Raw genomic sequence first — 16,681 nt, 5'->3', positions numbered from 1 at the left:
TTGGGCTTAAGCATTTCATTCTCTGTTCACTTTTTATTTTAAATTCATTCATTTAGAAAATAAATAGAACATAATACATATGTATGTTAACTAAATGCATTAACGTAGCCTACATTGGGTTCGAATAACACTTACCCAGTTACATTATAATACTCACAGACAGCATTACTGTAAATAACTGTAAATAACCTTCCCTTTCTAATCTCCGTGGGCAGTGAGAGAGATTTAAATTAGGCTCCGCCCTCGTGTAAAATGGGCGGGGCGTTATATACCCAAACAGATGGGAATCGAGCTTTGTCTCCAGGCTGTCAGTGTTATCTCGACAGACTGTGACTGTTTCTCATTGAGCTCTTCGTGTCGGTTTATTCGCACGGCAGTGGCGTTGCGTTGACGGACTCATTATATAAACACATCGCGGGGTTCGGGCTGTCATCTCGATGCTGGATCGAGCCGACTCGCTCCAGAGAAGAAAGCCGAGACGGAACAATACCTTGCGTATCGTCGCCAAGTGAATATCAGTTTTCATCCGCAGCTTTACAGGACTGAGACAGTGACAGCGCGCAACCAAGCGTTGTCCTAAAGGAAACGAAACGCCAGTTGCCATAGACGCTTTTTGTTAAAAACAGCAATGCCGGGGTTTGATTACAAGTTCCTGGAGAAACCCAAACGGCGCTTTCAGTGCCCTCTGTGTAGCAAAGCGATGAGGGAACCAGTCCAGGTTTCCACATGTGGACACAGATTTTGCGACACCTGTCTACAGGAATTTCTCAGGTGAGGAATCATAACGACATATGTACTGTATGGAGCGTGAGGAATGACGCGCGACAAAGCAGCGGTTAAATGCATAGGATAAACAGAAGCAGACTTTGTGATTTATAGCCGTGGGACGGGGGTTTTAAACGCTACAGTGCGTTAGATTGATAAACTGTTTCGGCACTTACTGTTTCAACACATGACTGTCAATTATCTGCGGTACAGTTGACGGTTTTATTGCCGCCCGCGGGCCTTGTGTTCATCTGGCAGCCAATAGGACACTGGGAGTGTTGTGTGGGTTATGGAAATTGCGTGCAAATCAACTCAGTTTCGGTAATGTTGTTGGGATGTAAACACACACAGAACGTGGAAGAAATTAATACACTTATCATTTATAATTTATTGCGTATAAACTCTGGACTGTAACATTATAAAAGTAACTCATACAGTATAATTATTCATGCGATAATTATAAAGATAATTATATTTGCATCCACACCAACGCACAAAGCGTTATGTTTTTTCAAAGCTCAAGTGTTACAGTTTCATATTTTGAATGCACGAGCCTTTTAAATTGATTCTGATTCGCGGTCGATGATTTATCGGTGGTCAACAGGGGGGTGTGAGGGGTGTCGTTCTGAAAGTTACCACAATCGCGTATCTTTACCGTTATAGCTGGGTATTGACTCCGCTAGTCTCTAAATTTAGAGTTAGCATATTTTGTACTATTCTTTTAACAATAGCTTTAATCGTCGTGTTAGCGTTAGTGAGGTATTTCAGTAACAAACTTACGGTAATTGTGGAAAATATCAATATTTGTAGTATTTTCAGTTTGATTTGTCAAAGGTTAGATTTTAACTACTTTAGTGAGCATATTTGGAGAGGCCCTTAATATTTAAAATGTAAAAAAATACCAAATAATGCTTTGCTTCCAATCTATTAGATAAAATCTTTATTGTCACTGTACCTGAACAATGAAATTCTGGTGGAGAAACCTCCAAATGCCTTTTATGATAAAAAAAAACTATTAACTGTCAACATGTTTCTTTAATTTCTATTAGGTTTTGGGATGGCCTACTGTCAGAAAAAAAGGTACAAAGTTGTTCCTTTTTCTGTCGCTGGGGTGGTACCCTAAAACAGTGGTTCTCAACCTGGGGGCCAGGGCCCTCAGGGGGGCCACAAGATGGTGCCAAGGTGGCCCCAGTTTTATGACATTTTATAAAATACATAAATGTATCATTAGTTTGTGTAATTAAAACAAAAAAAAATGAGGCTACTAACCAACAGCACTGCTTTGTATGCTTGTAACAAATTTTCCTTAAATTTTCTTTGGGGGGCCGCAAAGGAATGCACCGTACACAAGGGGGGCCGCACACTAAAAAGGTTTGAGAACCACTGCCCTAAAAGGTACCTTTTTGTACCTTTATGGGTATAAAACACATTGAAATGTTGTACCTTATGGGGTACAATATTAGGACATATTGTGTTACCTTAAGTAACAATTTTGTACCAGTTAAATTTTAGGGGTAGAAAACAGTTACTTAAAAGGTACAAAATAGATCCTTAAGGAACAGTAATATACCCCAAAAGGTACAACATTGTATTATGTTTATATACCTGTAAAGGTACAAAACGGTACCTTGTGGTACCACCCCAGCGACAAAAAAGGTACAGTTTTGTAGCTTTTTTTCCTGACAGTGAATATACATTCATCTGAAAGACAGAAGGTCTTCTTTAATGTTATAGCCTTTACATTCTGTGTTTGTATGTTGTGTATATTCAGGCATTAGAGACCCTCAGCTCTGTCCTTGTCTGTCATTTTGACAGGCGGCTCTATGCAGGGCTTTTGGGTGGGGTGAGAGTCTGGTTTGGGGGGCTCACGTGGGATTACTGGGGATTCCTTTATTGATTACAGTATACTGAACGCTTGGCTGCTTGTTCATAAACTAATAAATTGTGTTACAGTCATTTTAACAACTTGTAGCTGCAAGACCATTGAATGTATGATTTACTATGATAAAGACATACCTTAATATGAAAAGACTACATTATGCCATCCTTAACGTTGAGCACTAAAATAATATTGCTATGTTTTGCTAACGCCACAAGCAGGGACAAAGGCCCAATGTGATTGCTGAGCGTAACTTTCCCGCAGTTCTAAAACAGGACGACGAAGATCATATCGACGTTTTCCACGTATCTAAACAGGTTTTGTCGTTTTCCTGTCTGCATGTTGTGGAATATAAACACTGAACCTCAGCTGATGCTTCAGGAAAGATAAGAGGTCTCTTGGCAAGCTTGCATCTATCTCATACACCAGTGAATGCAGGTCCACTATGGTCACACAATGCTGTGATAGAAACATTTATAAGAACTAGAGTAAGCTCCCCAGAAACAGGAAAAGAAAAACAGATGATGCATTTTGCCTGAGGCTCTGTCTTTATATTCTCTGAACTTGCTTAAAGTAAACATATTTCTCTCACGCCTACGTTTAAAAAAGTTTTTTTTTCAGAAGCTTGTTTCAATTCCACAAGAAAAAAAGGTATAAAAGACATGCTATATATGAAGCCAGACAACGCAAGTTATGAGTCATCAGGTCATTAGTTTGTCAGAGAAAATGTGATGTACTGTTCTTTCAAAGTAACCAACATCCGTGGCCAACTTTTGTCCGGCTGCTAATGAGTAACTTATTTCAACATTTAGGTGTAGCTTCGTCAACGAAACTATTTATGTTACTGTGCCTTCAAACATTTAGCCTAGGTACAAAACTAAGTCAAAGCAAATCTCTGTAAATACAAGATTTCATTGATTTATTGGTGTGCTTTGCAGTAATACTATAATAAACCCTTCGTACACATTATGTTGAATTGATTTTAAACACTAGATTCAATGTTAAGTGTTGACTTGGTGTTCATTGTAACAGCTTGATCAAATACACTCCTCTGATTGGTTGTTATCAGCATTCTGGGGTCAGATATGGGGTCACAGTGTTCTTCTTATTAAATAGTGTAAAATTGTTATCTCGGATCAACATTTCATGTCCATTTATTCATGTATTTTCGAAGTAGCCGTGCATGCAGCGTGGAGGAAATGTGAAGGCAATTGGTCATCATTGCAAAATAAACCTCCCTAGCATGATACAAGAGCGGATCATCCTGTCTGGGTTTATTGTGCAATTAATAACCCGTTGACCATCACTTGATCCTTTCCTTATTTTTCATTTATAGTAATGCTGATTTTAACAGCAACATTTGGAGTTGATTTTAAACCTTGAGACATAAAAATGATGGTGTTAAGAGAACAATAAAAAGGTCTGCATGATCATAATGATTAGTTTGGGTTGTGTTGACATTGCATGTTAACCGCAGCCTTTTTTTTACCATTTGTTGTGTACAGTACACATGCAGAGGTATTCCAACCGTTTTGACATTCAACTGTTTTGTTCAGACCTGCCATTGCATTGGGAATTTTTGCCATATGCGTGTGGATTTACATGTGCTATGCTCTTGCACAACAAAACTTAACTATGAATCAGCATCTCCTGCGTTTTAGCCAAAACTGTAAAAGTGCCTCTAGCGATTTTTAGTGTCACGCTATAAGCACACCTTTAGACTCACCCTCCTGAAACTCACAAGATCAAATTAAGACCTGAATCATCTGACTAATTTTCTACTAATTTCATGTAACTGCGTCCCGCAAGGCTTTGACTTGGTTTATTTGCATTGTAAATGGAGTGTGTTTCCGCTGAAGGAGGAATGTGAGCGGAAGGCGGTTATCTCAGAAAGCCTAATCAGAGCCGAGAGGGTCAGGAGGGGCCGATCCTCAAGGCTTATCGCTCCGACGATCTATTGGGTCACGTGATCGTGTCACTGATTCAGAATAGGCAAAGCTTTCGCCAAGGGCATTTGGTTCATTGCCATTGCACAAAAGAAGTTCTCACAATATGGGTTAACGCATCTGAACACGTTATGAGATAAAGGATTAGGCCAGTTAGACAAGTAAATATACACATCAGTTGCTTTCTAAGTATTCTTTCAAGTAGTGCTGCAAAGCTGGGGGATTATGGGGGATGGGATTTTGGAAATATTCCAAGATGTAAACTCCACAGGAATTTGTGTGAATTAAAGGGACTTGTGATTTTATCATATACAAATGTATTTGCGTCTACAATATGTAACTCGTGAATATGTGTGACACAATTTCCATATAGTCCCATAATTTTCAAAGATTACCAGGATTGTGCAGCCCTACCCTCTTCTAGGTCCTCCTGCGTTCTTGCGATCTGCAATGTGCACTTTTAAGACTCAACAACCCAAGGATGGGTTTAAACATGGTAGAGCATAGCTTCACAGCAAGAAGGTCCTCCAGCTGAGTCGGAAAGACCCTTTCTGTGTTAAGTTTGCTTGTTCTCCCTGTGTAAGCGTGGGTTTACTCCGGATACTCTGGTTTCCTCCCACAGACATTCAGATTAGGTGAACTGGAGATGCCAAATTGCGCTTCCCCCAACTTGTGTGTAGATCAACTTTACTTACATATAGATTAACCAGTTCTCGCCATAAATATAGCCATAGATGCTTTAATGGCTTTAATAAATAAACCAATAAATGGGGTAGAGCAGGGTAACTGGTGACATGCAAAGTGGGTCTAGAAAGATTGCCTTCTTTTCAGCCAGGCCCATCTGTGTGAACAATATCTTCTTTAGCTTAAAGCCCAAATGAATTGCCTTCTGTCTATTGAGAGAGTAAAGGAGCTTGTTTGGCCCGTCACAGACAGTGAGTGGTTCTATGAGGAATGGGTGCTTTAGAGGAAGCATTGGTGCCCAGTGCTGAGAGGAAGCCAGGATGGGTCCGACAGCTGGGTATCAGTGTCTCCCTCAAAACTCATGCCATTGAGGCCGATGAATGCTTCCTGTTTCAGTTCATGAAAGACCAACACATTATCTAACAGGTGGCATAGAGCATCTAAGTCATGGGAAATAATGGTCCAAACTATATATGCATATTAGATACCATTCAGAGCTCACAGATAGCACACACACAGTTGTGTGTTTGCCAATGCATAGTGGAGAATAGTTGGCATCTGTGTACTATTGATTGTCTTCATGAAATAAACTCTGTATCGGCTGAGTTCAGCTTTTGATCTCCCAGCGTGAGCACAGCTTTTAGATAGCGGTCCAACAAATGAAACCGCCTCGGGGGGATACAGTCCTAATCGATAAATATGTTTCTGCAACTACTGCCGAGCAAACAAGACGTGTTAAAACTCTTGTTTGTCCTGTCAAATAAATAGGTAAGGAAAACATAACTCGCCTGCCTGTCAAAGTCATGTTAATGCATGATCTTCGAAATGCCTAGAGGCGTGTCTGTTGACTTGTAAAATTAAGGTTTCACCGGAGTCAAGGTTACAAAAAATCGAATGCATCGAGGAGTTGTAATATTTGCATATATAAATTGGTGAAGAATTGTTTTCTCAGCTGAACAACTTTATTTTGCTCTGAAAAACTGAGATCATATCTTCTGTGAATGATATCACTGAGAGAAGACTTGGCAATGTTGTTGCAAAATTTGTAAGCCCTACTGTAGCTCCAGCTGTGAACGGGACATTATAGAGTAAAAGTTCTTCATCCTTTCCACACAGCTGTGAAGGAGCGTTCCCTGCTGACATAGGGTGGGGGCTGTTATGAGAACAGCTCTTGGTTTTGTTTCATTTGAATGTTTTGCATCAGGGCTCTGTTGTTTTAATTATCATAGTATAGGGTGTTATTAAGAGCTTCTTCAATGAGGGTGACACAAAAAGTGGCCGAGCTCTTAACATTCCTGACTGGATTTTCTAACGCCGTTCAGCATTCCTCTGTGAATTACTGTGGTGCTTCTCTGTCTCGGACCCTCATAGATACCACCATGCGGTACAAAAGAAGTTCATGAACGATGTATTCAAAAGTTAGTGGGGATTCAGGACTCGCCCAAACATGCTTATACTGTACCTAAAGATAAATGGTTATAATCATATCTTCCTCCCTTTTCTATCTGCACCCAAGGGAACTATTTTAGTTATGCAGTAAAGCTCTTTGTCACTCACGCTTGCATGCTGAGGCCAGGTTGCTTTAACTCCGATTTATCAGGCACCTAGTTTTATCAGCTGGCATATGTCAAGAACAGGCATGCATTAAAATGTGTATGCCAGAGTTGTGTGTGACAAAAAACTTGCTTATGCAGGTACCAAAACAATGCAAGTTGTAGTATATTTACACTTTTAAAAATGGTCCCAAAAGTTTTTTTGTAGTGGAAAAAATTTGAGAAATGGTTCTAACCATAAGGTTCTTTGAGGGGAAAAAACAAAATGGTTCTTATATGACATTATGGCGAGGAACACTTTCTAGTTCCTATATTTTTAAGAATGTATGATGTATATTTCATAAGTAGGGCTGGATGTTGTGACCAATTTGGCCTCGATTCTTTTCTTTTTTTTGTATGGTTTTTGATTCAAGTTCAATGCAAAATCTATAAGTGGAATTTATTTGGTGTGCTGTCACTTTAAGACCCACATGTAATGCATGGATCCAATACTGTTACACATATGTTTCCAAGGATAAACTTTTTTTTATTTGATGTAAATATGTCAGTTTAAGCACAAGGACACATGAACCCAGCATATGCACTTTGTCTGAAGCCTTGAAGGGGACATTTCACAAGACTTTTTTAAGATGTCGAATAAATCTTTGGTGTCCCCAGAGCACATATGTGAAGTTTAAGCTCAAAATACCATATAGATAATTTATTATAACATGTTAAAATTGTCACATTGTAGGTGTGTGCAGCTACATGATGAGCTGATCTCTGTACTAAATGGCAGTGCTGTGGTTGGATAGTGCAGATTAAGGGGTGGTATTATCCCCTTCTGACATCACTAGGGGAGCTACATTTTAATCACCTATTTTTTCATATGCTTGTGGAGAACAGTTTACCAAAACTAAGTTACTGTGTTGATCTTATTCACATTTTCTGTGTTGATAAAAGCACCCGGGACCCAATTATAGCACTTAAACATGGAAAAAGTCACATTTTCATGGTATGCCCCTTTAAGATGCGGCTTTCCGTGCAAAAACAGCTCAAACAGCGCAAGAGTAGTGCATTGAGATCTGTTTTGCATCGTCTTTGCTATAATACTTCAATTGGCAAGGCTAAAAATATGTACAAATTATAAACTTTCATGAATGTAGCACTGGCCTGAGAAGCTGGCCACAGTTCTGTTGTTTACGCTAGCCGGGCCATCGGGCACTCCTTATTTCAAGCCTTGCCTCTGAAGTAAAGCATGCACATTAGGAATCAATTCAGGGATTTCCAGAATCAATAAATTGTAAATTGATTAAATCTACATTTTTTAACCAGCCCTTAGGGCTGGGCGGTATGACGGTATATTCCGTTACCGCGGAATAAAATGTCAGACGTAACAGATTTTTCTATTCTGTCTATTCCGCGGAATGCAAGTGGGCGTGGCTAACTCTGCCCTCCAGCATGTTAGACTGAGTGTGACGGAGAAACATGTAAAATAGTTCACTTATAAAAAATGAACGAGTTATTTGTGTAATTTTTATAATAAGTGCCAGTGAATCCACCGCGGGTCACGCAGCGAGACTCTTGTCTTGCTCGCTCTCGTGCTCTCTCTTTCTCTCTCTCGCGCGCGTGCGCGCTCTCTCTATCTCCTCATGCAGCAGCCGGCCGGTCTCTCGCGTGCAGAGGTCTCTCTAGGCAAGCGCAAGGAGCTGCGACGCGAAATAAAGAGTTCTTCTCGCACATAATGCTAATAGTTGTTTTTCTGAACTTTAAGCAAGCTAAGATAAAACTCGCATTTATATCAGTGATCTGCGCTGCTGGAGCGACGTAGTTTGATGCGCCATTTGCTTATACAAACATATTTGATCGGAAAGACGAGAAAGAAATGCAAATGTTAAGGTATAATAGACAGTAAAGGGCGTCAAGATCTTAAAACAAACTTTATGATCATCACATCATAGCACCTGTCACATTTATAGAGCTTCGTCTCTCATATACTGTAGGTATTTATCCTGTCTGTAGGTTTTTGCATATATTTATACCTGTTCATTTTACATATTGCATATGTTTAATGTAATGTATGAATCAATAAAAAATACAATGAAGCCATACTATAGCTTCAATAATCTATAAAATTAATAACTCAATTAAAAACAAGATTCTGTCCAATCAAGACTTATCTGTTGTTATCTTCTGGGCATTTTCACTTTAACATTATTAACTTTAAATTTCTCATATTTTAAAACTGTGGTGAGCATTTAGTTAAAAGCTATAGTGAGTGGTGTATTTCTGTACATTTTTATTATCAAAAAACAATATAAACTGAAAAACATGTATTCCGTCAAATATTCCGTTCCGTGAAATAAAATGACTCATTCCGTGGAATACATTTTTGGTCATTCCGCCCACCCCTACCAGCCCTATTCATAAGAATATGTTTGCTTCTTAGGAGTTTCAGAGATCAGAGATTATATTTATAAAGATAAATTGGTTGTTACACTTTGTGTTAATTTTTGGGTTTGTAACTCCATATCTTATTCGTTGTAACATGGTTTAATCAAAACCGATTGTATTTTCATGGGGTCTGAAGGGAGCTCAGACAGCTGAGGGAGCACGCCGGGTGTGAAAACATTATCCGTTGTGTGCCTGACAGGCAGGCATTTGAAGAATCCACTGGTGAGGGGAGCAGCTGGGGTGGCCAGATCTTGAGGAAGGCGCGTTCGCGCTCCGAAGGCACCTGTCTTAGTGAAAGGCTCTCTTATAGAACCTAACAGGTGTTGGCAGAACACTTAAGCTCTTCGGTTAAAGTGGACACTTATTTGGCCTTATTGACTGTCAATTCCGGAGGCACACCGGATTGAAGGTCACAGCCATTGGTTCCTCTCTGTGAAAGAGGCCCTGTGATCGCTTCCTTCCTGCCAACCCCATGCAGATCCGCTCGGCGTAACGGCTCAAAGACGCCCTTTCAGGTCCAGCGTGGCCTGTTATCCTCATCTGGCTCTGATTCTCAGATGTGTCAAAACAACACAAACTCAGACTTCCCCGTCCTAACCCGGTTCAAAACGGATCTTGTGAAAGAAAAGACACTTCCACAAGTTCTTGCTAGAGATGAATGAGATGTTTAAGAGCTACCTGTTTGAACTTAGCAATGCATTTCTTGATCTTGAAATGGCAGAGGGTGTTTTATAACAAAAGCCTCTCTATGAATTTTGAGAGGTAAAATGTGTGTGTGCCTATGTTGTAGGCTGATAGTGAGCACAAGAGTTTTATCATGTTCTTATCAGCTACATAAAACATTTAGCTTCCCAACACACTTGCCCCTCCTTTACACACACACCTCTCCCTATCATATACAGCCTCACCTTCATCCCGTTACCATGGCCACCTGAAGTTTGTGCAGAGGCAATATAGCACCGCTGGCAAGCAATGCACCTCTGGCTCGTTTACACAGTATCACAGATAAGCCATCCTCTGTGCGTTACTTTTATAGTGAAACAAAAATCACATTTTAAATTACATAATCCTCCCCCGTAATGATTTACTTTGGTTTTAAAAGTATTGAAGTCAGGGAACTCGTAGAAGGGCGGAGAAAATTCGGGAAGGTGTTTTCTCCGAATGACTCATGGCGTATAAGGTGCGTAGTTGGTATCCACCAGCGCTCGGTGACTCAGCCAGCTGCACAACAGCCGATAATGAGAGTAAAGTCTTAAACTTTCACAAAGCGCACCACCCACTTTTCAGTTTCTTTACAGGGATGACTCAACTGCAGTGCAATCCTTAATGTGGCACATCGCTGTCCTATCTTCAGGTCCACGAGTGGATGTTCTCGCCCGCTGTTTTTGAATGCCTTTCAGTCACACGTGGAAATGGACAGTATAATTAGAAGGTGGAGCTGCGCTATCGGGTGTGGTTGAGGTTTTTCCTGGAGCGTCTGTGGATTGGAGCTAAATCTGGCTTTCCACACGACATAAAAATGAGTTTATTCTTGCAGCACCTGGTACTGTATATGTACAATGAAGTGCTTTGTCAGTCTTGCGTGTCAGTGTTGAGCCACAGCTTAAGTTTTGTCTGCGCTGGAGACTCATAAAGTTCATTTAGAGTTTATTTAAGCCGTATTTATTGAAGATCAGTATCAATAAAAAGCTTTTGTGCTGAAGCTTGAATACATTCGCTTACGAGGCGACAAAGGGGTTGTGTGTCTTTATTTGCTCTTAATGAGGGAAATACAAACCGTTATGAAAAGCTGACGACAAGATAAATATATTAGATGCCCTTAATAGATATCGAAATAGATAAATATTTGCTCTTGCTTTGTCTACTTGTACAGCCTTCTATGGCCCAGTGTGTACAAAGGGATTAATGGGTATTGAAATATCTATTTGCTATAAACACGATTTCTTTTTCACCCAATGAAATTATCTTACTTATCCTCATAAATGATAATACCTCTTTTAATTCTGTGGAATCACATTATTTATTTTACCTGTTTAATTATCATTATACGGAAATATTTAAATGCACACTGCAGCCATGATTGACCAATCAGAATCAAGTATTCCAGAATGCTTTGAAAAATTCAGAGAAAAGCTTTGGAAAAGTATGTTGTGCCAAGTACCAAAACACACTTGTAGCCAATCAGCAGTAAGGGGCGCGTCTACTAATGAAGGGGAGACATCATAATCTTGGCCGGCTGGCACAGCAAATACCACCATAGTAGCTGCCTTGGTTGCGTTTGTGTGAGCCGGGGCTATCAAAAGAGCGTCAAGATCCTTTTGGGGATAGGGGCAGGTTTGAAATTAACATTTACCACAAAATGCTTACCCGACTTTAAAAAGTGACTACACGTGCAGGACAATAAAGGACATCTCTGCCTGATATGTTTTTATCGGGATTATCTGTATGTTTCATTAGAATGGCATAAGGCATGTGCCATATATCGGAATACGGCAAAGGTGGATATTGGGATCTGCGTATCCCAATGGCTTGGAATAAATTAGATTTAATTTTAATACTTGGACAGTTAACGTATGGTCAAGTTAAAATGTAAGTTTTAGGCAATGCAGATAATAAAGCATCTGGTACATGGATGTTAGGGATATGCGTGCGTGTGCATGATAGTGGTGACATTTTATACATTTATTTTTGTTTGTTTACATAAAAAATATATTTTAATACAACTTAAATTGATTTTGGAAAAATAAATATAGTATTGCATATAATATTGCATCATTTAGCATATATCTTGTTTTTCCTTCAATATCGCACAGCCCTTAAGCTCATGATGGAGAAAGCCATCCTTTTTCAGTCGCTAGTCCGTTGGATTAGTCGGTAGCTAATTGGTGTCTTTCGAGACTCAAGGCGTCCGTTTCATCTCGCCAACTTTATTTCAGTAGAGAAGCCTGCCTGTCTGATAGGGTTTGAAGTGATTGTAAGATAACACGAACTGTAATCACATTACTTGCATTTACGGTACATGCCTTATTTACTGTATAAACTGCTGCCTTACTCAAAAGCACACAGGACGAGTGTGCTAAAAGCAATCGATCAGGAACATATGATATTCACCCTTGCATTTGTCGACGGCAATTTATAAGATCATATCTCCAATTCATGTCAGCCTCGGGTCTCCTTTAGACCTAATAAGGTAAAGCCCATAAGCTCTGTATCATGCATCCAAAGTTTGGAACTTACTGAAAGCCTTTGACTTACTTTTCTCTGAAGATTGAATTTATCAAGCTTCAAGATTATCAGAGAGTCATTATGAGCTTGTTCTTAGATCTTCTCATTATAATGAATTATGTAATCATCTCAGTGTGCGCCTCTGAGAGCTAGGCCTGTAGCCATCTTTAAAACTGAGACCTTTTTGAACGTCTCCTACACAGTAATAGCAAGGGGTGAGAAGCTAAAAAGATAAGCTGGGAAATGGCTAATCCTACAGTCCTTATACTTTCCCATCACTGAACTCCTACTGCTAAGCAGCTTTATATTTCACATCAGCTTTTGTCTTTCTCATCCGCGTTTGAAACTTTAATCAACCCCTTAAGTGTGACAGATGTGATGGGCTTCCAAATGGGATTTCTTTTTTTTATTGAATGCTATGTATATTAGCATTTATCACATTAAATATGTCATCAGGCTTTGCTTTTTGTATTACAACACAATGTCTGTAGCTTTAGGCTATATATGTGTGGTTTCTTTAAGCTTACCACAGTCCTGTAAATTCGTTTGCTAGCAGCAAAGGTCAGCTTTGTTGTGCCTGGTTGCCAAAAGTATGTGTTTTACATTGAGTTACATAAGAGTGAAATAAAGTGGGTTGAAATATCACACATCTCCATAATGCAAGTTAAAGAATTTCATAATATAGGATTATAAAAAAACTCAAGTAGAGTCGTGTCAGCTGTATAGTTAAGGGCCAGCCATGTCTTAAGACACTCGCTGCATCTGAAATGCCGACTTCCGTACTATATAGGAGGCCAAAAGCAGTACTACTACTACTTCCCGAAGTGTTCATTCAATAGGCCCTTTACTATCCCGTGAGCCCCTTTAAATGCAAATACTTTTATTAAACCGTTGTCCCTTGTGGTTAAATTGAGCTTGTTTGACATCATTCCAGTTAACGACTAACTTGTATCAACATGGAGCTTGTAGTACACCCGAATTCATTTATACTATCCATATTCATACTATATAGTACATACGGTTTTAACAGTTGATGACTTCAAGTAATTTAGTACCTACCGTCATAGTATGCGATTTCGGACACAGGCATAGTCATGTGTCCTCTACTATCTTAAAGGGATAGTTCACCTAAAAATGTAAACCTTATCATTATTTACTCCCTGTCATGTTGTTTGAACCCCCAATGTCTTTCTTTGTTCTTCAGAACCCAAACACAGATTTTTTTAAAGTGTTGGTGGGTTTTCTGGTTACTATAGAAGTGGATGGTGAACACCTTGGTCACCATACACTCCTATATTAACCAGAAAACTCTTCAGCTTCAAAATGACCCAGAGTGTTAAAAATAACTGCAATCGATTTATATCCTGTCTTGTTGTGAATATCACATTTTCAGTTGTTTCACATTATTTAAAGTAAACATCCTAAAAAAAACGTTCATCCATGAAAAGTATGTGCGCTGAAAGAGAGGCAAAATTAAAATAATCTGCATTTGGGTTGTGAAGAAAAATGAAAGACATTGAGGGTTCAAATGACAGGGTGAGTAAAACATTTTTGGCTCACCTATCCCTTAAAATCATGGGATAGTTTAAAACTATCTTTGAGATGGATCAAATGTGCTATCTGTTCATCCTCTGAATACCCTGGATTAGTGTAGCACATTTAAAATGTCTTTAATATCTTCTCTTATTTTAAGTGTCAGAATTTTCTGACCCCTTTCAGATTCTCGGTGGGCCGTCTTGCCTCATCGTGATAGTTAGCACTGTGATGCCCTTTATCAACATTAAAGAGTGGGATCACCAAGACAGATCAAAGCGCCCTGGTGCGCATGGACAGCGTCGCTTTTAATAAAGCTGTCAGCACCAAGAGCATGCAGATCAGCTCCGTCGTGCGCCTACATTCCTCAGGATTCCTATGGCGATGGTGCCGCCCCTCATGTGCCTTCACATGGATGAACGTAACCATTCTGCAAATAACTGCCCTTTACATAGGCGCACAAATTTAGACCTGCTGTCTGTAATTAAACTTCAAAATCGGCCTGTCAAAGGACGACTTGCTTTTCCATTCATGCCAGTTTTGTGTGCATATGTAGGCGAGCTAAAGAAAGGATGACATTCAGTCAAAGAGAAGGCGTTCACATATGCATTTTACTGCAGCTTTTAGCACCTCCACGCAGACCAGCGTCTCCTCCTCACATGTGTGCCAAATCCAATGTAGAAACTCATTTTAACCACTTAGAGCATTCATATTTGAAATCATTCCAATACTGATTTGATTTCAAGGCGCCATCGAAGCTCACCAGGAACCATTATACTTGCATTATACTGTACATTGATTCTGTATCCAGTTCTTCTCAGTTTATAAACACGTTTTGCAGCCTGCGCCATCCCTTAGTTTCTTTACCACAGTGGTTCTCAAACTTTTTGCCGTGTGCCCATCCTTATGTAGGGTGCAACCCTTTGTGCCCCCCAAAGAAAATGTATGACATAAAAATATCTCAAACTTAAAATTTGAATTAAACAAAACATGTTAAATGAAATAAATTTTTTATAAAATGTCATAAAACTGGTGCACCATCCCGCAACCCCAGTTTGATAACCACTGCCTTACCACCATGTATGTGTGTGTTTTTAATGCATATGTGTGGACTAATGAAGTTAAGGTAAAGGTAAGGGTTAGGTTAAGTCATTTTAAAATTGAAAATAGAAGTTTAGGTATCGTTTAGGTCATTTTGAAGTAAAAAATTGTCTGTTCCAGACTGCAGCTTAAATGTATGATGTAATTAATATAACATTGACAATATTACTATGATAGCCATATTGGATGGGTGAGATAGATGGTTATACCAGGTGTAGGTGTTGATGGTGGGCCTGGTCTGAACTGAATACATCTAGTGGGCTAGGTTTCAGTGTGATGGCGGCAGGGGGGTTGAACATGTGCCTTCTCCATCAAGAGTAATGGTAGGCTCTCAGTTCGGTACAGATGAGTTAATGAAATGGAATTGATTTCCCTTTGCCTCCCACAAGCATCTGTACTCAACCAAAAATGGGGTGAGCTACTGCACTGGAAACCCCCTTTTAAGGTTAAGAAACTATAGGAGTGGCCTCAGGGGCTGTTTACACTTGGTATCATCGATCGGATCACAAGTGGACGAGAGAGACACATTACGTTTACACCTGGTATTTAAATCCGTCTCTTTTGTCCACTTTCGACCGCTTCTTTCCTGAATACTGTGAGGGGGTGGTCTGTTCAGACGGTGGGCGAGTCTCTATGCTGTCATTCAAACGCGAGCGGGAGTAATTATGAGTTTATATGGACGCAAACTAATATTATGTCGGAGTCCGCTGCTTGTTTAGCAAGTAAACATGCTGCACAGAGTTTTGTACGTGTTTATGTAAGAGCGTTCTCTGAATTTTCTGCGCAAATGATGAAATAGGATCGCACAACTTTCACACGCTTTCAAAACAAAACGGAGATCAGCCATTGATCAGTTTTATCAATGAAAGGCTAAAAATAGCACTGTTCACCGTATGTTCACGCCAGAAGTCAAAAAAAGACGTAAAACTTGTGTTTAAAACCTCAGATTAGATAAATGGGCGGAGAGAAGGCGGTCGCGTGTGGCTGTTCGAACACATTCAACCACATGTACGTTCCGCAACTCCAAAGCGATCCGATCAAAAGTGGTTTCGACTACCTCTGAATGTGGTTGAAAGTGGTCAAAAGTGGACGAGCTCAAAACATTTTGAACACTTGTGATCCGATCGACGAAAACGCATGTTAATGCCAAGTGTAAACAGCCTCTCAGTTTCTTTGCCAAACCTGGGTGCTTTCTAACACATTTGATAATTTGATGTGAAAGAATGTTAATTCACATTTAAATAAAAATTACGCAAGCTTCTGCTAACTGATTTACATTTATAATGCTTTAGTAACCTTAAACACAGTTTGGATGGTAATTTAAGGTAGATCCAAATAAAAATGACAGTGGTTTCGGTTAAACAAGGTGGAAAACCTCACTTAGCCTGGTGTGCGAGGATTAAATGAATTTACACTTAGGTTCAATTACTCTTGTTGTTAGTACCGACATGATAAAAACATGCTGATGGCCTCTATCGATGGATACAAACCGGATCCCAACATGTTGGTGCTTGCAGTATCAGTAGAGAACGAGTGGTTGTTTTTCTGTTAGGTTACTTTTA

The 16,681-nt window shown here is 39.6% G+C and overlaps 1 protein-coding gene across 1 annotated transcript in view; it reads left to right on the top strand.

Annotated features, from left to right (window-relative positions):
- The first annotated feature begins 280 nt into the window (after positions 1-280).
- Positions 281-16,681, top strand: part of traf4a (tnf receptor-associated factor 4a) — a 32,286-nt gene continuing 15,885 nt past the window's right edge. The window contains exon 1 of the mRNA XM_065281491.2: positions 281-771. Coding sequence (XP_065137563.1) covers positions 629-771 — 143 coding nt within the window. The 5' untranslated portion in view covers positions 281-628. The remainder of the gene's footprint in view (positions 772-16,681) is intronic.

This window comes from Paramisgurnus dabryanus, chromosome 8 (genome assembly GCF_030506205.2).
Source record: "Paramisgurnus dabryanus chromosome 8, PD_genome_1.1, whole genome shotgun sequence".
NCBI classification, from domain to species: Eukaryota; Metazoa; Chordata; class Actinopteri; order Cypriniformes; family Cobitidae; genus Paramisgurnus; species Paramisgurnus dabryanus.
The sequence above is the reverse complement of the archived record's forward strand: the minus strand, read 5'-3'. Positions and strand labels throughout refer to the sequence as shown.